Raw genomic sequence first — 25,098 nt, forward strand, 5'->3', positions numbered from 1 at the left:
TGCATACATTTTTTTTTGCAAACACAAAAGACAGGATAAATTCTTATACGTGAAATTAGTGGGTCAGAGGCCTACACATTTTAAGACTTATGTATTATAAAATTGTCCTTCAGAAAAACTATAACAATGTATAATCCCATCTGCAGAGTGTAAGATTGCTTTCAAAACCCTTCCCAAAATTAAGCATTTAAAAAAGCAGGTCAGTAGGTCTGGCACATGACAAAATCCTTTTCTACCCGACAAACTTCTCAGCCCTTCCAACCTAAATCAGTTCTAAATGGCTTTAAGATAGATAGATAGATAGATAGATGATGTCCTTCTAGGTAGCAAAGTCACCATAATGATGAAAAATTACTAAGACATTTGGTACCGACTTCTTAACTGACTTCTGGTGTGTCCATATCTCCAGGGCAACACAGTAACTTGCTGATGGAAAACCAATTTTCACACATGTGGTTAGAGAATAATTATTATTTTTTTCACTTTCAGAATGGCAGAGCAGGAAAAGCCCTTTATAACCATTTAGTCCAGTCCTGCATTTCATAGATGGGAGAACTGAGACAGAGAGAGGGAGGAGCTGGCCCAGGATCCCATGGGAAATAAGTGGCAGAGCCCATGGTCAGGCAACATTACTGCCAAGCTCTGTTTGAGCTGTCTGTGAGTCTTCCGCTTAGAAGACCATCTAAACCGAAAACCCTTTTCCCCAGTGTATGCTTTTCTAGAGCTGATGCTTTCAGGGCAGCTACAACCCAACAGAGGAAACCATTGCTTTCCCTTTTTCAAATATGTGTGGTTTCTGTTCGCATGGGCATCACAGGCAAATGGTGCGCCTTTTCCCATTAAATGAGGCTGACGACATGAACAGTTGAATAGTGGTTTTGGTCAGGAGGTACAAAAGACCTCCAAAAATACCTCCCCCCCAAAAAAGGGCACATCCGGAGAGGTATCAATACCAACATGTGTCATTTACATTTCTATTGGGAAGATAAAGAAGCCACTCATTAATACAGAGATGCTGGGGTTTGATAAACATATATATATCATCCACAATAGAAGCCAAATGGGGGGTGGGAGGAGGGAGGGCTATTCGAGTAAAAATGGATAACGATGTGCGTAGACACCTGTGGAGTTGGCTATGGAGTGTTTGGTGGGTTGGATCAGCTCATAGAGGGCTTGGTATATTCCAAATACGCACCCCAGAAGGCCCAGGGTGCTGATCATGATGTCCTTGGCAATGGTGACGAAGCTCATGTTTTCAGGGTAGAAAGTGATGAGCTCCAGGAGGGGCGGGATGATGAGCGCCAGGGCGCTGCTGCTCACGGAGCCCACCAGGGCGATGACCAGGTCCAGGCGGGGGATGATGATGGCTGAGACACCTGCGGAGAGGGGAGCGATTTAGAATCACCAAATGTTCCTGCAGGAAGGGAGCCCAGAGACAGACCATTTCTTTGGAGCCCGTAACTCCACAGATGCCCGATAAGCCATTCTGGAGAGCGGGGAAGGAGCCCGTTGCAGACTCGGGCAGTGGCTCAGGCACTGTGTGGCTCTGGCCTCCCACCTCCGTTTCAACAACCAATGTAGGCGCTCTCCTTTTACGTTTCATTTTATTGGGTTTTTCACGTTTAGTGTTTATTGGAAAGGCCCCTCCTCCACCTGTCTATTACAACCTCACTGTAAAGATGCGGAAATCTAGAGCTCTGGAGGGAGCTGACTGTGCCCACGGTCACACAGAGCTGAGACGAGAGTCCACAGAAGTGCCCAATCCAAGGCCTTTCCCACCCCACCCCCGTGCTGCCTCCCATTTATGAGAAAGAACCTGGTGCGCCATTAAGTACTCAGTAAATACTTGACTCTTCCCCAGGCACCGAGTCTATGGTGAATTTGTACTAATCTACACAGTATAAACACTGTCTAGAAGCAAGGATGTGAAAAACGAGAGATGGCTCGGTGCTGTCAGAATCTCAGTCCTTTGCTTTCATTTCTTAAAGGGACCTGGATAATTAAGAAGGACAGGAAACTAGAAGACAGCATTAGGCTGCTCACTGCCCACCTTTTCTAGAAACACATTTCTGTCTTTGAATGAATAAATATATACTTATTCCACTTTATACAGCCATCTGCTTTTCTTATGAACACATTAGGGAAAACCTGCTCTGGAAAGCACCCTTGCTAGTTTGCAGATCTCGGAGCAAAGATCACCGCTTTATGAACTTGCTCCAACACATCCACTCAGAGAATGAGAGAGACTCAGCCTCTCGCGGTTGAGAATGCATCATCCCTCTGATGGGGTGGTTCCCGCCCACAGCATTCCTTCATCGGATGTTTAATAAATTGCTTAAGGAGGTACAGAGAAAAATCAGCGTCTTCACTCCAAGCGGGTTCACAGTAACAGGGCAGAGAAGACAGGTTCAGGGAAGCTCTAAATCGAGGTAAGCTGGAAGGGCGCCTCCGAAGGGCGAGACCCGACCATGTGAACCCACCGCTCAGAGCCCCGCCCCGTGGTTCTCCATGGCCTGACCTTCTCGGGCCCTGCAAGATCTCTGGCTTCATGTTTTATCACTCCCACCACTTTCGGTTTTCCAAAGAGGCCAGATGTAAACACCCACCTTGGATCTGTGCAGGGCTTGCTCCCTGCTCATGGTACACCCTTCACTGCTCCACCTACCTCCTCCTTCCTCATCTTTTCGGTCTGAACTGAAATATCCCTCTACTGCAGAGGACTGCCTGACCTGACCAAGGCCAAGTTATAGGACCTTCTTGTGTTGATGTCATAAGAACAGGATACCCTTTCTTTATGAGCACATCTTTCTGTGCCGTAGTTATTTTCTTGCTTCTATTTCCCACTCAACTACAAGCCTCAGGGGGGCAGGAGCCATGTCTTCTTCATCATTTATTATTGTGTCCCCAGTGCCTAGCACAATGTCAGGCACATAGTAGGTGCCCAACAAACAATTGTTGAATGAAAAAAGGGTAACGGAGTTGACAGATGAAGAGAGGAGGAGGAAGCAGTCATAAAGCACACACCAGAAGCGGGACATGTTATTAGGTCAGCTGTGTCTTGCAGTGTGTTTCCTGACCCAGAGTGGCCTGAACTACTCAGTTTTCCTCTTCAGCTTACACCCTTTCTCTTAGGAAGGATCTCACAACAATATATCGACAGGTTTCTGATGTCTTGGTACAGACCGGGAACTCTGTAATACTCTAGACCAAGCAGGGGGCTGTTTCTGCATACAGAACTCCAGTTACGGGAAGTGTGGCATCTGATAGCGTGTCCTGCTGGGCTGCTCCAAGACTGACCCAGTTTCTTCCGACTCCAAACTGACACCAGATTCTAGAACCTTTAAGACTCAATTTTCTCTCTCTCCCTCTCTCTCTCTCTCTCTCTCTCTCTCTCTCTCTTCCCCCCTCTCTCTCTGTCTCTGTCTCTGTCTCTCAATAATCTCACAGGTGGCTGAAGACAAATACAGATGTTGTCCAAGCTCTGGCTTCTCCAGGCAAAATATCCCTAGTTCTTTCCCTCATGCCTCATGGGGCGCCTTGACTGATCTTCTTTCTCTGGACCTGCTTTGAGAAAGAACCCCCCAGCCCTGTTCATGACGTTTCCCCAACATCTACTGTCGTGCCTAATGTAGAACGAATGCATAGATATGTGAGTGGAGAGACGCATGAGGGAAGGTAGGAAGGGAGGGAGGGTGGAAGGGAGAGAAAATAGTGCTCCCCAAAATACCTCCAAGACCTTCACAAACCAGCCCCTTGGGGTTTTTCCCTCCAGTTAAACACAATTTTATGGTGGGGGCTTGACCCTAATTTATGACAGAAAGGGATATGGCTCCATGGAAAACACAGACTTTGGTGCTCTACAGCCTGCGTTCGAATCCCAGCTCTGTCACTTGGCAGCTGCATGATCTGAGCACGTCACTCACTGAGCCAGTTCCCTCGGTTGGTAATATTCCACTGCTAGGTAATATTCCACTCAGGCTGTCCTGAGTGTTAGGTAACATCACCACCATGCCAGCATACAGGAGGCATGCAGGAGTGAGAATGAATGAGTGATGGTTCTTCCTCCCTTCTGTGTGTAGGCAGGAGAGATTACTGTAGTATTTACTATGTGGTAGTTCTGTTAAGCCCATTGTTTAGGTGGAAATCTGAGGTTTGGGGAGGTAAATTTTCTTGTACAAACTCATGAAGAAGGCAAATGGCAGAGCCAAGGATAGAGGGGTAGATGCCAATGTGGTTCCCAGCCACAGCTGTGGGCAATGAGCACCCTACTCACAGGTCAGACAGACCAAGACTGTGCGGATGGACAGGTCTGCAAACAGTGCCCAGTTCTCTGGCACCTGGGAGACGACGAAGGGGATGATGATCTCAGCTGGGACGTGGAACTGGAGGGCGTAGGTGAAGAAGATGCCGATGGAGTATATCAACTTGACCGACTGGTACAGCCTGCAGACAGACGGATGGGATGTGAAATGGGACATGGCTCCTGGGCAGGGCTGCTCGGGACTCCCTCACCGCTCAGAAGCTGGTACTTGTCACTGAGTGACAGTACTGGCTGACTTCCATTGACTCAGGCTGCACCCAGCGTCAGAGTCCCCTGAGAAGCTTGTTAAAATTGCACATCCCTGGAGATTCTTTTTTTTTTTTTACATTTTATTTATTTTTAGAGAGAGGGAAACAGAGGGAGAAGGAGAGGAAGAGAAACATCATTGTGTGGTTGCCTCTCACATGGTCCCCACCGGGAACCCAGCCCGAAACCCAGGCATGTGCCCTGACTGGGAATCGAACCAGCAACCCTGTGGTTCATAGCCTGCGCTCAATCCACTGAGCCAGCCATACCAGCCAGGGCTGGAGATTCTTATTTAACAGTCTGTGGCTCAGAAATCTGTGCCTTTTCTTTTAGTTTTTAAAAAGAGGTGTATCTGCATAGCCCTGGCCAGGTGGCCCAGTTGCTTGAAACATCATTGTGTTCACCAAGGGTTGTGGGTTCAGTTCCCAGTCAGGGCACCTACCTAGGCTGTGGGGTTGATCTCTGGTTGAGGTGCATATGGGAAGCAACTGACCAATGTTTCTCTCTCACATTGATGTTTTTCTCTCTCTCCTTTACTCTCTCTCTCTCTAAAAAAAGAAGTCAATAAATATAACCTCTGGTGAGGATTAAAAAGAATAAAATAAAAAGGTATATGTGCATAGAGTAAAATTCATAACACTAAAGCCATACAGTGAAAGACCTCCCTCCCACACTAGATTCCCAGTCTGCAGTCCCTCTTTCCACAGGCAGTCCTTGTAATAGTTTCCTTGTAGCCCTTCCAGGACTAATCTGTGGGCATACAAGCTTATACGGAATGGAGGTACACACACACACACACACACGGTAGCATTCTCTATACACTGTTGAGCTCTGTTTTTGCTCATTAAATATTTCTTGGAGATTGTTCCTTGTCAGCACACACGGATCTGGCTCCTCTATTTAACAGCTGCTTGGTATTCCAATTGCGTGGATACACTCTAGGTTTTCAAGCAGTCCCCGGTTAATGGACATGCAGGTTATTCCCAGTCTTTTGCCGGTAAACAATGCTGCTGAGGACATCCTTGCACATATATACTCTGCACATACAGTGTATAATCCCAGAAGTAAAAATGCTGGGTAAAAGTACTTGTGATGTAATAGTCACATGGTCCTGTGGACACAGGGCCCACGTCTGGTCCCAGCGTGTGGGAGGGCTCGTTTCCCACAACCGTGCCAAAACAGCGTGTGGACATGGGCTGCTCTCTGCCGCTGGGTTTTAAAAAAAAAAATTGGCATTTCCGTTATTATGAGGGAGACACAGCATTTTTTCAAATATAGAAAATGCCATTTTTGGAGATTTGTCTGTGAACTGTTATCATGGCCATTTTCTCTGGGCTGTTGGTCTCTTTCTCATTGGAGAGGGGTCTTTTTTGTCCCTTCGTTAAGGCTGCCCTGGAGAATCCCATGACCAGCCACATTTAGAGCAGGCGTGAAGCCCCCGTGGCACCCGGGGCCCAGGATTTCCCGTGGAGGCCCCGGAAGGAAGGCACCCTGTGCGGGGTAGCCAGTGGTGGCCCAGATCACCCAGAGTAAGAACAGCCTATGCAGATGCTGTCTGACTTATGTAAAACAAGTCACAACTTCAAAGAAACCCCATGTTTATTATCATTTTTTAAATAGTAATTTTTAAAGATTTTATTTATTTATTTTTAGAGAGAGGAGAAGGGAGGGAGAAACAGAGGGAGAGAAACATCAATGTGTGGTTGCCTTTCACGCGTCCCCCACTGGGGACCTGGCCTGCAACTCAGGCATGTGCCCTGACTGGGAATCGAACTGGCAACCCTTTGGTTTGCAGGCCAGCACTCAATCTGCTGAGCCACATGAGCCAGGGCCCATGTTTATTATCTTATCTAGTCATTACCGCAGCACAGTGAGGGGGTGGTTGGTGATATTTTTCTCATTTTGCAGCTGCACGGAGCCTTTGTGGGAAATGATTGCTCTACCATCCTACTCTTCCTGAAAGACCCAGGCCATGGGGACGTATAACCATGACAATAGCTAACCTTCAATGAGTGTCTACTATGTGCCAGACACTTTTCTAAGCACTTCATGTGCATTAAACCAATTAATCCTCACAATCACTCCATGAGGTAGCGTGGAAGTCATCTGGGCTGTTCAACAAATATTTCCAGTTCTTCCAAGCACGTAGAATTAAACCTCCCTTCCCCTTTAACTGATGAAGGGCTAGCAAGAGAAATGTGCTTTAGCAGCTTCACAGGAGAGGGTGTGGTTCCCGTGCTCTAAGCCATGGCAACCAGTAACATTTCAGGGAGTGGTTGTTCCATCAGTCGGGGACCTGGCGTGGGGATGGTGCTGTCATCCCATAATGGACAGGTAGCATGAGCATATGTTTAACCAGTTGTATGTATTCAGCCATTGAGATTTAGGAGTTGTTTACTATTGGAGTATAACTCAGTCTATCCTGATTGATATAACGCAGCATTAGTATTACCTTCATTTTACAGAGGATGGAAATAAGGTCTGCAAGATTGGGAAGCTTGCCCAAGGTCATATGAAGACTAGGATGCAAAGCCCATTACTCAGCTTTAGAACTTGTGCTCTTAAGCATGTGGCTGTACTGACTGCTTAGTCACTGTGTACCCAGTACTGCCAGGATAATGAGAATAGCTAACATTCAATGAATGCTATGTGTCAGCCCCCAAAATGTTTCCTGGTTGAATGAATGAATGAATGATTGAATAAGAACTCCAGACTGAATTCCAGTGGGGCCGTAGCCATAGCAGCAGCATAGATCCACTTCTGGAATCAGGGGCCCGAGCAGCAGCCTACCTGCAGGACCCTCAGTTACTGCTCTGGAGTTATGCTTTTTGTCGTTACTCTTTCTGTTCCCCAAACACTCCAGATCATTCCTGTTTTAGGGCCTTTGAACTGCAGAGCCAGACAGATTCGGTTTCAAGTTTCAGCTTCTCACAAATAATATGAACTGGGAGAGTTTCGTACCTCTCCAAATATCAACTTCCTCGTCTATAGGTGGAATTGGTAGTAAGAATGCTAACTCACAGGGCTGTTGTGAGGGTTAAACAAGATAAAGCACAGGGTCTGGATTATTAAATTTACCTGCTATTCTAATGCAAACATTAGCAGTAATAATTGTTGCCCATGATAACCCGAGGGAATGTCACATCCTCTTGCTAAGACTCAGAGCCCATAACTCTCCCCTGCGCACCCCGGGCGGCAGGGACGTACCAGCAATTGGGCAAGTTGAGGATGATGCTGGCCTGGGTGTCTGACCCGAACTTCATGTAGCCGAGTGTTCCCAGGCAGATGAAGAGGATGATGACGAGGGACATCCCAAAGTACAGAACAAAAGAAAAGTTCTGTGGGTGCTTCATCTGGTTTTTGAGAGGCAGAACCTGGCAGTGGAAGGAGTTGGGAAAGAGGTGGAGGGAAAGGGTTGAGACACCTTGTGAAGAAGCAGACGTCCTTTTGCTGGCGGCGCAGGGTCAGGAAGGGGCCTCTCCACGTGGCCACACCCCTTTCAGTCCCCTCCTTGCTCTCTATCGGCAGGCATGTCCCCCTCCTCCATCTGGGCTGATGAGTGAATCCTCACTCAGTCTTCAAAGCTTAGTGTGGGGCACGGGGCAGCTGGCGCCCTGAGAATAGGTCCTGACTTTCCCCCCCACCAAGAGGAGATCATATTCTGCACTAATCATAAACACTATTACTTGCTCATCTGGGACAATGGCTGGCTTCCTCAGAGACCACTAGGGATCATTCACTTACATGCTACATCAATCTTACCATACCGACGCCTTCAAACGTGAAGATGGCTGTGCCGAAGAACAGCAGGAAGGTCTTCCAGTCTGCCATCAAGGGTAGGTTGCTGGGATCTGGAATCTCCTGAAAGGAAGGAGAAGGGCAGTGGCTTTGCCATGGTGTAAAAGTGGTCGCCTGGTGGAGGGCTGGGCCACGCCTCATGTCAACAGAACTAGTGTCAAGAGCAGCTGTCAGCCAGCTAGGCCTGGACAGCCTTCTTGTCTTTTGAAAAGGTACTTATTTTTCTCATGGTAAATACACATAGTATAAAATTAACAATTTTAGCCACTTTTAAGTATACAGTTCTGTGGCATGAAGTATATTCACATCGTTGTGAGACCAACACCATTAGCCATGTCCAAAATTCTTTCATCATCTCAAACTGCTGTACCCATTAATAACTCCCCATCAGCCAGCCCCCCTTTCTCCTTCCTATCTCTCTGAATTTGACTATTCCAGGTAACTCATGGAAGTGAAATCATACCGTATTTGTCTTTTTTTGTGATGGCTTATTGCACTTAGCATAATGTCTTTAGGGTTGATCCATGTTGTAGCATAGATCAGAATTTCATTCCTTTTTAAGGCTGAATAACATTTCAGTGTATGTATTTACTGCATTTGTTTATTCATTCATCAGCTGATGGGCATTTGGGTTGTTTCTGCTTTTTGGCTATCAGGAGCCCTCTCACCTTTACGTGGGGGAACCAAGGAGGAGAGAGGGATTTAGCTGAGGTTACTCTCCAAGTTAGTGGCACAGCTCAGGTAAGAATCCCAGCTTTTCGTTTTCCTGTTCCCAAATGCCTCTTCTCCATCACTTCTCTTAGACTATGCAGTTGTTGGGAACTGCCCTGCCTGGTTTCAGAAACTAACCTCATGGCTAAGGCTGAGTAAAAAGACCTTGGGACCATAAGCCATTAAAGAGACAAAGCTTATCTTCCTCTTAGGGGCACTGCCTCTGCCCCCTTTCACTTCACCCTGCGTGGCCCCAGGGTGGATGACTGGTTAGCCAATGACAGGTAAGATTCCTTAAAGGAGGGACGACCTAAGACAGGCATGGTCATGAGGTTGAGAAGGGGCCCTCAGGGAAAGACTTGGGGAGCTATAGAAAAAGGGGGTGATGGACCCTCACCCCTTGGCTTTGACATAGCCTGAGTCCTCATTCTGTCTATAAGAAGTCTCCTAATCTCTTTGGCTGCCTTGCTTCTCCTACCCGACTTAAGCCTGAGAAAATGCCTTAAGCCTGAAACAATGCTGGAAGTGGGTGCAACCCTGTGCTGGAAAGAGCGGGTTCTCTGGAGCAATCAGGCCCAAGAAAGAATGCATAAAATTCTGTGAGACCTACTTTGCTAATACCCTCAATTTAAATGATAAGAGTCCAAGCATAGAATGAGTTTGTTTTGCCTAAGTTTTATGGCCCTTTAGCCATCTGACCCTGATTCAGAATAAGCTCTCAGAGTTCTTTGAAAGTTATCTATTGTTTGATCATTACTGCCTGACAATGACTAATGAGCTTTACATATATGCCCTGTATTCCTATGCAAATTAAACCCAATAAAAGCCCATTGAGGAACAGGCTCCTGGGCCTTCTCCTTTGAGAGACTGGACGCCTTTCCTCCCCATGCAGATCTTGTCTTGGTAGACTTATTCTCATCCACGGTGGGGGGCTCTGCGGGCGAAGCTCCCCCACACACAGTCTATTGACTGGTACATCAGCTGTCATGGATCTCGGGGTGGAATAATGGCTCCCCAAAGATGTGCACGTCCTAATCTCCGGAACCTGTGACTATGTTATGCTACAATGCAAGGGAGAATCAGTGTTCAGACTGAATTAAGGTTGCTAATCAGCTGACCTTAAAATAAGGAGGTTATCCTGTGTTATCTGGGTAGGCCCAGTGTGACCCTGGGGTCTTTCAAAGTGGAAGAGGGAATCAGAAGAGAGAGCCAGAAAGAGATGGGAGTGTGGGAAAGCTCGGCCTGACATCGTTGGCTTGGAAGATGAGCCAAGGCATGTGGGTGGGGAAGCCTCTGGAAGATGGACAAGAAAACAGATTTCCCCCATAAATCTCCAGAAAGAAACAACCCTGCTGACAACTTGATTTTAGCTCAGTGAGACCTCCAGACCTATAGGATAAATTTGGGGTAATTTGTTACAGCAGCAATAGCAACTAATACAACCACAAAGACTTTCGAAGAAAGGAAACCGTAATGGTGGAATTTCAGGACCTGTGACGATAGCGTAGCATGGGCTTGGGAGGCAGACTGACTGGCATTAGTAGGAAAGTTACTTTCTGTTTATCAGTTTCCTTGTCTGTACATTAAGGATAAAGGGAGCACTTCTAAAACAGTAATATTGTGAAGACAAGAGTTAATAAAGAACTCAGCAGGAAGCAAATCAACTCCCCTTATCTTCCAAGTATCCTCTGTCCACCTACCACTGTTAGAATTGTTGTTGATTATTTGATTGTGGGTTACCTCCCCAAGCATGTGAAGTTAGCCTCCAGGAGAGCAGACACCCTGTCAGTTTTGCTTACTACTGAGTCCCCGGCCCTTTGCACAACGGCTGGCTCACAGAAGGTATTCAGTGACTGTTGAATGAGCCTTTGTTATCCAGGGTGACAAAGATGGTGATGAGGATGACTAGCTTTTGTAGCTTGTGGTAAAAAGGTGTTCACAGCTATCAGCATAGCAGGGGCTGCTCAGAGCAGGGGGTCCCCTTCTGTACCTTTACCCGCCCATAATGATGACCCTCCCTGGATGTCCCAGAAACCCTGGACACCAACCCTTGTCTGTGGTGGTTTCAGGCACAGACCTGCGTGATATACTCAAAGATCAGAGCCATGCTCCCCAGGGTGGTGATGTTGGCCAGAGTCGAGAAGACGGACAGCACCTTGAGGTTCCGGATGAACACCAGCAGGACCAGGAAGGGTAGGATGGTCAGCATGTAGACTCGGATGTCCAGGATGGGGGTCAGCGCCAGGCTCTTCCTGGGCAGGCAGACATTGGAGGTCACGTGGGCTTCCTCCACTATCTGACGCAGAGCGTGAGAAAGGGGTGCAGTTAGGGTTGCGGATGAAACACAGAATACCCACTTAAGTTTCGATTTCAGATCATTAACAGGCAACTTTGTAGTACCACCTGTCGCAAATATTACATAGGACATACTCCCAGTAAAAACAATGATTTGCTGCTTATCTGAAATTCTAATTGACCCGCACGTCATATATTTTTATTTGCCAAATCTGGTTACCCTAATGTTATTGCCCATGACTGTGACAACCAGAAACCCTTAGAATCATAAAATCTCAAGGTCAAAGTGTCCCCTTGTCATCTAGCCCAACCTCCTCTTTGGTTTTCTATCATACCTCCAGAGAACGGGAGTGGATTACACAAAAATAGTTTCCTGTGTTTTACATAGCCCTAAACGGTAGAGAGCTCTGACTATTGTGCAAAATCCACCTTCCTGAATATTCTGTCTACATTAACTGTCATGGTTCCGGCTGTTGGAAAGCACGAGGACAAGCATGCTCCCTCTTCTCCACGAAGTCAAGAGAGAGGCTAAGATGCATTTGCATTGCCTGTTAGGGGTGTAATGAGGATAAGGCTGTGGCTTGTCTGTCTTATGTTTAATTAGTCATCTTCTATACGACAACCATGGGGCACCTAAAGTAAATCTTACTAACACTTTTTGGACTACAAAGTCTCCAGTGTTTCTGATTGGATGTGATTGCAAGCCTCTCTCTCTCCATCCTGGTTACACTTCTCAGGTGTTGCTTGGGCTTCTCTATGATCTTTTTTAAAAGTGATTCCCGGGGCTGAACGCACTCCCCTCTGAGATCAGGGCTAGAAATGAAGCCGTCTCCTCCCATGATCTGAACACTGTGCTTTTGCTAATGCAGCCCGAGCAGTAGGAGGCCTGCTTTTCTGCCACTCTGCCCGGAAGAGGCCTGCTTACCTGCTGTAAGTTGTCTGCCATAAATATGAAATAAACACTGCAGAAGCCCAGCTGCGTGATGATCAGTAAGAAGCTGACAGTGTACCTGGGAAGGAAAAGGAGAGGCAGACGGAGGGAGAACCATTAGTTTTTTAAAAATGCATCCATTTTTATTTTTTGAAAAAATGATTTGTCATTTTAAATATTTACCCCACTTTTTTATATATTGAAAATTTTCAAAGCCAGAGAGAAAGCTGAAAGACTAGTATAATTAACATCCATAGATCCTTTAACTAGATACCCAATTGTTAACCTTTGGCCCTAACTTTGTCATGTGTGTATTCCATCCGCACACGTGCACACGCCTTTTTTCAGAACCATTTGAAAGTCAATTTTAGATGTAATACTTCAACTCCAATACCTCAGCGTACCTCTCTTAAGACTCTGATCTCTGGAAAATCAGCTTCAATACGCTCAAATATATAGTCCATAGTTTTTAAATAACCCAATTCTCTCCAAAATATCCTTTGTAGCTCTTTTTATTTTTAAGATTTTCAAAAAGATTTTATTTATTTATTTTTAGACAGAAGGGAAGAGAGGGAGTAAGAGAGGGAGAGAAATATCAATGTGTGGTTGCCTCTCACATGCCCCCTCCCCCAAACTGGGGTCCTGACTTGTAACCCAGGAATCGAACTCGCGACCCCTTGGTTCACAGGTTGGTGCTCAATCTACTGAGCCCCACCAGCCAGGGTTATATTTTTTTTGATTCAGGATCTAAACAAGGCTTGTATATCACATTAAGGCTCTGTCTCTTCAGTCCTTTTTTCATGTACAGCAGCCCTGAATCTGCCTTTTTTGTTTTTCATGACATTGTTTTTCTGGGAAGAGTCCAGGCCAATTGTCATGCAGAACGTCCACCCCTGGGGACTTGTATAACCGCTTCCTCATGATTAGATCCAGATAAGCACTTTGGCAAGCATGCTACGTGTGATATTTTGTGCTGTTTTCATCCTGTTGGGAGCACGTGATAGCCTGTGGTTCTGCTCTGAGGGGGACTGCCAGGCCTCGACATTGCAAGTGTGAATTTCCTTCTTGTGACCTGGGGGGAACTTGGAGAGGGCGCAAGTACCCTATTCCCCTCAAACCAAGGGTTTTAACATTCATTACTGACCCTTTGCCTCAGTCAATTATTTCATCAGTAGTTGCAAGCTGATGGTTTTCTAGTTCTATCTGTGATTTCTTCTAAATTTATCAGCTGGCATTTAAGAAAGATATATTTTTTCCTCCTCTTTTTTTTTTGGTGTCACAATAGACTCACATTAATTGTTTTTGAATTTGTATAAGAATTTTAGCCAAGCTGATGATAACATTGCTGGGAAGCAAGATCCCAAATGCTCCCTCACATTGATTACTTTCAAGCTCACTGCATTCTTGTCCATCAGGATCATTATTCTTTTGGATTTTCAAACTGCCTCCAGTTTGGGGGTGCATTTATTTCTTAAGGAACAGAACATGCTCCTCTATTTAGATTCTAATGTTTCAATCAGCGTTTTTCAAAATTGGATTGTAGCAGCAATTGCATCAGAATCATCTGCAGTTTATGCAAAAAACACAGATTCCTGGCTCTCAGATCAGCTTCTTGGGTCCAAAGCTGGGTAGTGTCATGTGAGACTTCAAAATGCAGATTTTTTTCCTCTCTTTATTAGGCAGATTTTCAAACATCTACACATGCAATGACAGTGATTTAATGACTCCTCATGTGCCCGTGCCAGCTCCCACCATTGTTAACTATTTTCCCAATCCTCTTCCATCTTTCCCTTCACCCCTGTTCCACACACACGTCTATTTCGCTGGAGTATTTGCAGCAAACTACAGACCTCACGGTACTTCACCTGTAAAAAATACAATGTACAGCCCTAAGGGACAAAGACCTAAAAAATAAAACCCTCATGTGACTATCGACACTTACGAAATTAACAATAATTCCTTTACACTATTTAATATTCAGTCTATATTCCTATTTCTCCAGTTGTCCCAAAAATGTCTATTTTACAGTTGAAATCTATAGATTGCCTTGTGTTAGGTCTCTTAAATGTTTTAAACTGCTATGCTCCCCTTGCCCCACTTTCTTTTTTCCTTTGCAACTTCTGATCTGGGGGTAGTGCGGGAGATGCCGGGTCACTCGTCCTGTGGTGTGGCCACTTTCTAGATTGTGTCGACCACTTCACACTGTCAATTATTTTGTTTCTCTGTCCTCGTGTTTCCTGTGGACTGATCATAGATCTAGCAGTTTGATTAGATTGGGGTTCATCCTTATCTTCCTGGTGAGGACAGTTCTGGGGTATGCTCTGGACTCCCTACTGCACCCCGTTATAAGATGCCTCATGTCTGGCTGTCCTGTGTGCAAACACGAGATGCTCAGGTTAGTACCTGGGGTCAGGTGGTGTCACGGTATTCTTCCTTCATGAAGTTTCCCAATGACCTTCCCCCTAAGGGTTGCTGCCTACATGAAATGGGCAGTCTTTAATCAAGCTACCTGGGCACACTAAAATGACAAATCATTGGTTTAAATATTTTCCCAACTCCTTCTCAGTTCCTGGACTTCCAGAGAAAGGGAGGTCCTGGTTCTGCACGAAAGGTTGTGTAGCCCTGGGCAGTTTGATTGGGCAGCCCTGTCTGGGCTTCATTGTCTCCCTCCTTTTGCACAGGCATGGGCAGGACGATCTCCAAGGACCCTCTTCCCTGCAAAAGTTTTGCCCAGGGTGTCGTCAGAAACTGAGAAGCCTTGGTGAGAAATGATGGGCAATTGGGCAATCGTGAGTCCCCCATTGTTAAGCCCCAAGAGCTCAGCTGTCTGTAATCAGAGTGACACTACTAATCCGGAATCCTGGCCCGCTGCGAGTCCCCGAGAGGAGCGGCTGGCCTCAGGGATGCTGGCCCCTAGAGTGCCCCTACAGTGCCCCCTTACCACTGCCGGAGGGGCTCTGCCTCGAAGGCTGACATGGCAGGTTTTCAGTCAAATCTCTGCTCCACTGCCAGCCCTGTCTGTGTCCTTGGATGTGTTGTTTTGTCTTGGGGAGCCTTAGTCACCTCCTATTCCCAGGACAATGCAAACCTACCCTGCCTACCTCCCAAGGTCGTTGAGAAGGTCAGAGGGGCCAAGGCATGGAGAAGCATTTTGCACACCATGCCCTTTTTACTGAAGCAAGGGAACGACCTGAATGCTCACCAGCAGGAAAAGGATTAAGTAAATCCGTGGCATACATCAGTGCCAGGAACATCGTGAGCCTTCAGAGGTAAGGAGGGGCATTTCTACGTCCCGACATGGAAAGAAATTCAGAGTGTGTTGTTAGGTGGAAGAGCAGATCGCCAATAACCATTCTAATTAATGTGTAAGAACACACACAATGAGAAGTGTATTTCCATCCCCACACTCATGTCCAGGTACGTCGGAGCAACGACGTCCAAAGGGACCTTGACTAACCGGATAGCAGAGATTACTTCTCAGACGGAGCTATCAGAAAATACTCTCTGTGTTGATCGTTTGTAATGAGATAGTTTGATTGCTGGAGTACGTTTGCGTATTCATGTACAACTTGCGAGACCAGAAACAAAGGAAGGACGGGTGAGGACTGTGGTTGCTGGGGTGGTGTTTGTTGTGAATGATTACTACGATGGCTACTACCTTCCCCAGGCCGCGTGCGTCCTCAGCCAGGTGTTCGGGCAGGTCTCGAGGCTGTGCATCATGGCCTCTCCGTAGTTCACAAACGTCTTTTGCAGCCTGGAGGGAGGACAAGACATGCCTGACTCAGAGCATTTGTGTTAAAAGTACAGCTTACTCCCACGGTGCGTAGTTATTGCATATTTGTGTGTGAGCATGGAGCATCCCGGTTATTGTCTAGTAACGATATTACCGACATATTTATAACAGTGTACTTTTAAAACTTTGAGGAGCCTGCCTTTTTTATTTTTTAAAAGTAGTTTGTTTTTTTAAAAAACAACATTAACATTTCAGTGGGTTTTTAGAAAGTAAACCAGGAAAGAGGGGATGTGAGGGGCGTGAGGCGTGCACACCTGGTTGGGCGGTGTGGTGGTGGGGGGGGGAAGTAGGGAGGCGGGGCTCTGGGTTTCTGGGCTTACATCACTCCTTCCCACGGTGAGGGTGTTGGGACATTTGAGAGGCCTGCTCCCGACCAGATCTCACCCAAAGGTGATACTCAGGCTCCTGCCCAGCAGCCCTGTAGGATGTGACACCCCCGTTCCAGCCTACCCTGTCTCTTCCCCAGGTAGCCCTTCCTCAGGGTGGGGAAGGCCCTGCTGAGGAACTGCCTATGAGTCAGCAAAAGCAGCCCCAGGAGGCTGAGGGCCTTACCCCCCCTGTTCATTGCTGGGAGAGGAAAAGCTCCCCAGACCTGTCACAAAGCCAGGGTTTGGATCCCGACATGCCCTCTATGGTAGCTGGGAAGCCTCACATGAGTCTCGAGCCTCAGTTTTTTCCCCAGGCACAGGCTGGGTTGGGGGAAGGAGACGGTAAGGCTCAGATTTGACGCTGTGTTGGGAAGGTGGCATAATCCTTCTGTTTTTATTATTACTCACTGTGCTTGGCCTTTCAAATCTAAGGGGGCCACACTGCATAGGACTGGCAAATATGTTAGTCTGAGGACTACAAACTCAAAAGCTGTGGGGTCCAGCGCGACATCAGTCATGTGGTCAGAGGCCCTGGGTGTGAGGCAGGCAGTGAGAGCGGAGGAGAGAGTGGCACACCCTCTGGGACACTGCCTGTCCTAGAAGGGGTCACTGGGCCTTGGTGCTGGCTGAGCGACAACAGGTTGAAGCCCCTGATCGCCTGACTGGCAAGAAGAAGATGGAGACTTTTTTAAAATGTGAAATATCTATGGTTTTAGACATGGGCTCAAATAAAACCAAGCACAAACTGTGGAAGTTCCCTAAAACGTATCTGAAGGCCATAGTCAGCTCTTAGGCCATCAGTCTATAACTTCTGTTTTAATGGGAATAAGTCATAAAAAGTCAGGAGGTTATCATGAGTGACATAGATATTAGAAGTCTACTCAGTGATACAATGGCTCCAGCAGGCGTGATGGAAGAAAAGATTTGAAAGTGGTTTCAGCGGAATCAGAGAGGTCTTGAAACAGGGGCTCTGCCACTTCCCGGCTCTGCGACCACAAGGAAAGCATTCAACTCAGATATAAGTGCCAGTTTGCTTGTCTGTAAAATGGGGATAACAATAGTGCCATTGAAGTTTACTGTAGGGAGTAAATAAGGGAAGGCTTGCAAAGCTCTCGCCTTGGGCCTGGTACAGTGGAATTGTGCAATAAGTTTAATTGTCGAATGAGTAAGTGCTCTTCCAGTGTTTTGTGAGCTGGAAAGTTCGCCACAGGTTAGGTGTGACTGATACATTCTCCAGATACACCTCTTCGGGTTTGATACATTGGCTTTGTGGGGAGTTTCATCTACTATCTGTGGTCGGACTTTGGAAGCCTTTCTGCTTCAGGCCTCGGGAACTGCCGAGTGCTGTGGATAGGGAGCCCCCTGGTGGTAGGCTGTCAGAAATTACCAACCACCCATGAACTAAAAGCTTCTAAATATGAAACTCAAGCACTGTTTGCATTCACTACCTTTGTCTTTTCTTTGCATTGAAGTTTCAAAAATATAAACACTGAGTATCAGATGCGTGCTTTATTAAGGACAAAAGTCATTGTGGACTAAGTGTTTCATTGCTAATTTTTTTTTACTTTTACTAAATTGTCCCCCAAAAGGTTTACGTGGAACAAAACAAATTACCCTTACAAGGTGTGTGTGTTGGAGGTGGGGGAGGCTGAGCGTGGGGAGCTTAAGGGGAAGAAAGATATCCCTAAGTTTCTCGCATGTACACGATGGTTTATAGAGCATGTTTGAATCTTTTATCAGTTTGATCTTTCTAGGTTCAGAGGTGCAGGAACTTGACAGTGTTGCCCAGCTAGTTAGCAGCATGGTTGGGCCTGAGCCTCAGAGTTTCCAGGTGAGGTGCTCTATCACCGCCTCTGTAGATTCTAGAACAGCAGGGGTGGTGGCTTGAAGGGGTGGCCAGGTAATTGGGTCACTCATTAAAGGAAACTCAACACACTTTCAGACAGGGCCTGGCACTGGGGCGAGAGGGAAGCAGGACGCTCACCTCTGACTGAGGTGATGCGCACAGTTCAGGAGGATGACCATGCAGTGCACGGTGAGGACCCCGATGGTCAGCAGGCCGATAGGACCAACCTGGAGGGCAGAGGAGAGGTGGAGGATGGTTAGCCACAAACGGATCGCGCCCCCACCTGGCCCTCACCCCGCCTGGGAGCTGGGACTCCTCTCAGAAGGAAGCTGCCTCTGGGGTGACAGAAAGCCCCTGCCTGAATGTCCTTGTGCATCTGTAACCAAACGCAGGTCTGGCTGCCCGCCTCTGTGAAAGCCAGCACTTGGGAGGCAGGTGCTGATGTAAAGGAAAGGGGTTTATTCAGATACTGGCCACCTGGGAGAAGGGGGACTCATGTCACAAAGCCTGTCTCCTGGGAAGGTGGGGGACTCACATCTCAAAGCTTGTCTTCCCATCTCAGCAGAGGCAGAGGTTTTTATAAGGAGGGAGAGGGGAACAGAACAAAGAGATCAAGGAAAGGGTTGAATTGTTCTCTTCGTGCAGATGAGCACAGTCCGTTCCAATAAGGCAAGTGATGGGCCGGTGTGCGTCATCCCGGTTTAGCCATCCAGGCGTCATGTCATCCTGACGCCATGGATGATGATCAGCAAATGTCTCCGAGCTGGGATGCTTGAAGATCGCAGGCTATCTTTTGAAACTAGTTCCTAGGATCCTTATACAAACATGCTGTTCATGGACGAGTTACGTATTAGTCAGAGTCAGCACTTAACGAAAACAATGTCAAAAGAATGGCGGGGTGGGTTACAATTTCCCACCATTACACCTCCAGATGCTCCAGCTTAAATGCCCTTCTTAGTATCACTGCAAAGTGATCGCCCAGCCTCTGCTGGGATGCTTCCAGTGACAGAGCGCTCACTACCTCCCCAGTCTTAGGATTTTTTCCCCCGAGCACCGGGATGTCAACAGAGGCACTGGTGACATTTAGGGCCAGGCGATGCTTTGTTGTGGAGGCTGTTCTGTGTGTTGCAGGATGTTTAGCAGCCTCCCTTGGCCTCGACTCCCCAGGTATCAGCGGCATGCTGCCCCCCAAACAAGGTGTGACAACCAGGAGTATCTATGACCTCGTCAATGTCTTTGCGCAGGGTGAGAAATCGTCCTCAGTTGAGAATCGCTGCTCCAGTGTGTCTAATTTGTCAATTATATTAATCAATTATTAATTTGTCGATCTATTTTTTAATAAAAATTGTATATGTTTAAGGTGTACAACATAGTGATTTGATATACATATTCATAGTGAAGTGATTACGAATGAACATATCTTCTCCTCATATAGTTTCCATTTTTTTGTATGTAAGAAAAATTTTAAAAAACAGGACTCATTATTAATCGCAATCTCCCAGACATGATCAGATGGCACAGAGTAAAGAGGGTCTCTTTCACCTCCTTTGTTCTGGACACTCATGCCTTTATAGACATGGCCTGAGATAATACTCTCTCTCACAAGGAAACAGATGAGCGGTCAAGAGTATCACGGGGTTTCCCTAGACGGAGCCTCCATACAACAGAGACCTGGTTGCATTTGCTTCCACATTCCCGGGGCCTCAGCACGCACATGACAGGTGCTCAATATTATTCCTCCAGGGGATCATGGCCAGAGGTTCTGGCGGGAGGTGGAGTTCAAGAAGTCATCTAACGACTCCTAGGAAGCACAAATCAAAGGATAGAAGAGCTAGTTTAAGCAGCAAATACCACCCTGGCAAAGACAGCTTGGCTGAAGGCCATGTGGTAATAACACTCTTCAGAAGTTCTAGAACCCTGAGAATTCCAGAGAGGAGAGCGCCATCTCTGGGTGAGAACTGCCACAGACTGAAGTCACGACAGGAGCCAGGGTCTCCATATGCCTCCTTTGGGCACAGGGACCACTTCCGGGGCCTGGAGACAAGGAGAGACTCACTTCAGTCAGATGGAAACCATCTGTTCGCCATCGATTCAATTCAGTGGACATGTACTGGGACTTCCCGAGTGCTAGTGTCTCCGGTAGGTACTGTGGGGAGGTGTTAAGATAAATCTGAGCTCCTGCCCTCAGAGCTTTCAGGTAAGCAAAGAAGACAGGAATATTAAAAAAGAAGCGTGTCTCATCTTTGTAAATGCTGTGAAAATTCCAGGTGAGGTACATATAAGTTCCAGAAAAACAGAAGGTGAAGGTGCCGTTAATAGGAAACATTCAGGTTTGACAGAGGAGGGAGAAGGGAACGGCATAAGAAGAGACAGGCAGGTGGCCCGGAGTGTGGGGGCCTGGAGAAGATGTCATCCTCATCTTCCAAGTTACTCTCTCAGCATCAGCCAAAGGGGCTGAAATAGAAGCCGCACATTCATGCAGCCGCAGGGACCAGGCTGCTGATGGAAAGGAGTGAATGGGCTGGATGTGATCCTGGGGGGGTGCAGGGGTGGGGGCACTGTAGCAAAGTGGATTATGTGTCTGCCTGGGAGGATGGTGGGCCTTTCAGAATGACGGTGGGGTGGTGAAGGAATTGAATGAAGGCAGGCAAAAGGTGCGAACTTCTGGTTCTGAGATAAACAGGTCCTGGGAAGCAATGCACAGCACAAAGGCTGGAGTTAACACTGCGTATGGTGTATTTGAAAGTCTCGAAGTAGATCCTGAAAGTTCTCATCTCAAGGGAAAAAAGTTTGTGTAACTGTATGAGGATGGATGTTAGCTCAGTTTATTGATTGCAATAATCATTTTGCAATATCTATAAGTCAAGTCATTATGTGGTACACATTCATCTCATATAGAGCTGCATGCCAGTTTTATCTCAATAAAACTGGAAAAAGTGGAATGTTTTATCTCTTCCGGGCACATTCTACTTGGCTCCAGGTTGGCTCCTGTGGATTGATGTCTGCAGACACGTTTGCTACTACAGAGGGTACCCCCAAATTGTCCATTGATAAACAGTGCAAAGGCCTTGGAGACCCACCGCCCCATTCCCCCAAATGGGTGAAACTGGTTCTCACCACCACATCCTTCTTACCAATATGCCGGCATTTTTCATGGCCAGGGGAAGCCCCAGGAGCCCTGTGCCAATGTTGCATTTCCATAAATGGATCAGGGTTTGTATCATCCTGTGTGGGGAGAGCAGGAGACAAGAGGGCGTGTTAGTGGAGGGGAAGGGTGGTCCTCGAAGCTCCGCCTCCTTCCTGCAGCTCCAGCACCTTCTGTTGGGAAGAGTGACAAAACCCAATGAAGTGCATTCTGGTTTAACGCTCAATCCCGGGATCTGTCCTGCAGCATCTGATCCAGCGCTGGTGTGAGTTCAGCCAGCTTGACTAATGTTTCACATGCACTAAGCTTTAAAGAAACAGTTGCTAACAACTGCTACCATCTGGAGAACTCCCTAGTACCAGTTCATTCATTAACTCATCCAGCAGTTTCTTTCATGGTTTATTCCCTCAAATAATATTGATTGAGAGCTACTAGGTGAGGCATTTAGATAGACAATGAAGAAAGTCAATAATTTTCTCAATTTATAGGGTATTATTGGTGCCAAGTCATTGATTAATTCACTCCCTAGAAAAAACAATCTCCCCCCACATATGGAGTATTTACTGGTTCTTGTTCCATTCACTGGACTTTCATCTACTCACTCAACCAATATTCCTCGCGAACTTATTCCTTGCTATGCGTTGGATAAAACTTAATAACATCGCTGCAGTGCACACAGAATGCTTACTTTGTGCCCGGCAGGGGGGCTCGGTGCCAAGGTTCTAAGTGTTCCCACCTGTGCTGGCAGCTCCACTGGGGAGAGGGAAGGTGGGGACAGGATGATAAGAAGAGAATAAAAAGGACCTGAAGTGAAATGCTGGGCACAAGAGCACTGAACCCAGAGGCAAGAAGCGTGGATTCCGAGTCCCAGCTCTGCCATTTACCCACTGGGTTTGGTCGCTACTTTGGGAAGACCCCGAACGGCTGACGTCTTGTTTCTTCATCTGCCGAGAGAAAGAGCGAGCGAGAATAATTCTTGCCCTGCCTACCTCCCAGCGTCGTGGTAAGAATCAGGAGTGATGCCATGATGACGCTGGGAACTGTGAACGGCTCTGCAAATGCGAGGCGTTGTTGCCATCGTCGTTAGCATCGCCATCATCATCATCATCATCATCACTATCATCATGATGACCGTCATCATCATCACCATGTTCATCGTATCATCGTTACTCCCACCTTTGGTTTGGCCTTGTGGTGCACACCTGTCGGGAAGGGCCTCTTTGGAGAGGAAGCAGAGCTGGGCTGGCAGCCAAAGGGTGAGCAAGGCTGGTTTAACCAGGTAGAGGTGCCCCTTCCCCCTCGAGGAACCGCAGGGCCCCTTCTGGGCAGTCTTTGGGCTGTCTGGAGGCAGCCGGGAGGGGGGAAATAAACTGACCAAGGTCACAGGGCAAGTGCTGCAGAGAGAGTCTCTGTCCTGCGGGGGAGTGTTTTACATTCCAGTGCCCGCCCAGGAGAGGGCGGGGTCCCGAGAGCAGGGTGCGCCCCTGGGGCTTCTGGGACTCCCCGCATCTCTGTAAGTTCAGTCGCGCGCCTAAGCAGGAGGGCACCCGCGGTCCCTTCACTTCTAAGGAGTAAGGCTTATTTCTTGGTAACTGGAATCATTGGAAAATACATCAAAGCAAAAACTTAAAAAAAATGTTTTGTCAATTCTTTGATATTAATTTTGCCAAAAGACATGCTGTTTCTCCGCTGGTCCTGCCTCCTTCCCTCCTTCCCCACAGCAGGGTGTGGTCCTATGTGAGTTGGGTTTCTGGGAACAGGCGACAGGAGGTTTTGGAGAAACCCTTGAACTTAGCTAACAGCATCATAGATCAGGGCCTTAGCTAGTGAAACACATGTGAGGGACTCCTGGGGAATCTACAAATTTTTAATATTTATATTTTTTCCTTGAAAAATATTACATTGCTATTATAAAAGGAAATTCAAAATTTCACCAAATAGGAATAATTGCCTTTAACATTTTGAATAACATTTTTCTGGGCATCCTTATTTGCTTTTAAATGCACACGATTTTACACAAGGACAAATATTGGTAATATTGTATCTTAAACTGATTTCCTTTATGAATAGTATGTCCCATACATTCTTCCATAACCATAGATTTTCTTCATCACTTGTAATGGCTGTGTTGTATTCTGCCGGGTGTGGGTACCATACTTTATTTAAATAACCTATTGTTGTGCCTGAATTGTCAATGTTACAATCAGTGCTTCAATAAGATCATCATGCATACCTATGTTATCTCATCAGGAAAAATTCCTAGAAGTGGTATTATTTTGATCAAAGGATGTATTTATATTTAATTATACTTAAAAAACCCTAAGTAGCAGCATGAAATTAAAAAAAGGTAAGACAAAAATAAGGACCAAAAACTCTCATATAGTGAACACAGATCTCTCAGTATCTCAATTCTCTTCCCAGAAGTGGTCACTATTGTCAGGCGTGTGTGTGTGTGTGTGTGTGTGTGTGTTTGTACTTTCAAAGAAAACACATGCCAAAAAGTATCTGTATGTTTTACATAAATACATGTTAGGATTTGCAATACATTACAGCATTGTCATCTACAAAGGTACCAATTCCATTTTCCCCCAAAAGGATGGGAGAAGGGGCATTTCTTGACACCTTATCAACACTGGCTATTGTCATTTACAATCTCATTGTGCCTGTGGCTAATATCTGATTATTAGGTAACAGTCTGGTTGGCAATAAAGTCCTAAGAAAATGTCCCACATTTCCGAGTCTATGGCAGTAGAAGTAGGGACATGGGGCGAGGAGATGACCTTCTGTTTCCAGGATGGGTGTGTTGTTGGGACGGAGGAAGGAAGGGAGAGACAGACAGAGAGGAAGTGAGGAACAGCACATGTGGGAAAGCGGCCTGAAACCAGGGCACGAGGAGCGGCCAGCCTAAGAGAGGCTCTCTCTGGGGTTGGCTATTCCATCCGGGTTCTTTGCAAAAACTGGGCAACAGGGGCACACCCAGAGCCACACGGATCAGCCTTCTCAGATCCTGAAGGTTCTGCCTTCCATCCCTTCGTCTCCTATTCCGTGGGGATACGTGTGTAAAGAGGAGAAGAAGGAAGACATGGCCCGGAGTCGTTAGGGCCACGGTGCTTGGCCTCAGATCCGGAAGGGCAGTGTAGTCACTTACGACAATCTATTGGCTTCCTCCGCAGGATGGACATCCTCTGAACTGGTGTCACTGCCACTCTTGGAGACGGACTTGGGCCCGCCGTCCAGGGAGCCGGACTCACTGCTGTCGTCCCCTCTGAGCAGAGACGTCTTCGACATGGTGTGTCGGCGGCAGTGGCTCAGGGTGAAGGCCTGTAGCAGCCTCGAGCCAGGCTTCCATGGGCTTTTCCCCAGAGAAACTGGCGCTGGACAGCAGGGGAAGCTGGCGTTGACTGGGCCTCACCTGGCTTTTGGGGGACTAACGAGCGGCTCATCTCAGTGTCCCTTGCATTTGACTGGCCACATGCCAGGGCTTGCCTGGACTTTCAGCCCCTCCTGGTTCAGCCCTTAGAGCTACAGGACAAAGTGAACAGTGTGACAGGAAGGAAGGAGGCACCATTGGACTGGAGGTCCTGGTGCCTGGATGCAGGGCCAGGCTCAGTGCTCTGATGCCTCAGGCAAGGAGGAAGCCAGAG

The 25,098-nt window shown here is 47.0% G+C and overlaps 1 protein-coding gene across 1 annotated transcript; it reads right to left on the reverse strand.

Moving 5' to 3' along the window:
* Nucleotides 1-1,083: 1,083 nt before the first annotated feature.
* Nucleotides 1,084-25,098, reverse strand: SLC36A3 (solute carrier family 36 member 3). The gene is made up of 10 exons (XM_028528333.2): nt 24,603-25,098; nt 21,444-21,534; nt 18,448-18,536; nt 15,961-16,056; nt 12,297-12,381; nt 11,154-11,372; nt 8,330-8,428; nt 7,775-7,941; nt 4,274-4,443; nt 1,084-1,376 (listed from the first exon to the last, which is right to left on the reverse strand). Exons 1-10 carry the CDS (start codon nt 24,740-24,742, stop codon nt 1,084-1,086), a joined length of 1,449 nt encoding a protein of 482 aa, XP_028384134.1. The 5' UTR covers nt 24,743-25,098.

This window comes from Phyllostomus discolor, chromosome 13 (genome assembly GCF_004126475.2).
Source record: "Phyllostomus discolor isolate MPI-MPIP mPhyDis1 chromosome 13, mPhyDis1.pri.v3, whole genome shotgun sequence".
Taxonomy (NCBI): domain Eukaryota; kingdom Metazoa; phylum Chordata; class Mammalia; order Chiroptera; family Phyllostomidae; genus Phyllostomus; species Phyllostomus discolor.

Bases quoted from the DNA above. Each gene is read 5' to 3' on its own strand.
- SLC36A3 (XM_028528333.2), bottom strand. From the start codon at position 24,742: ATGTCGAAGACGTCTCTGCTCAGAGGGGACGACAGCAGTGAGTCCGGC. The intron at 18,537-21,443 runs GTAAGAAGGATG...TCTGCCCTCCAG, and splicing joins TGAAAAATGCCGGCATATTG to GTTGGTCCTATCGGCCTGCT. The intron at 11,373-12,296 runs GTAAGCAGGCCT...GCTCTGCGTCAG, and splicing joins TGGCAGACAACTTACAGCAG to ATAGTGGAGGAAGCCCACGT.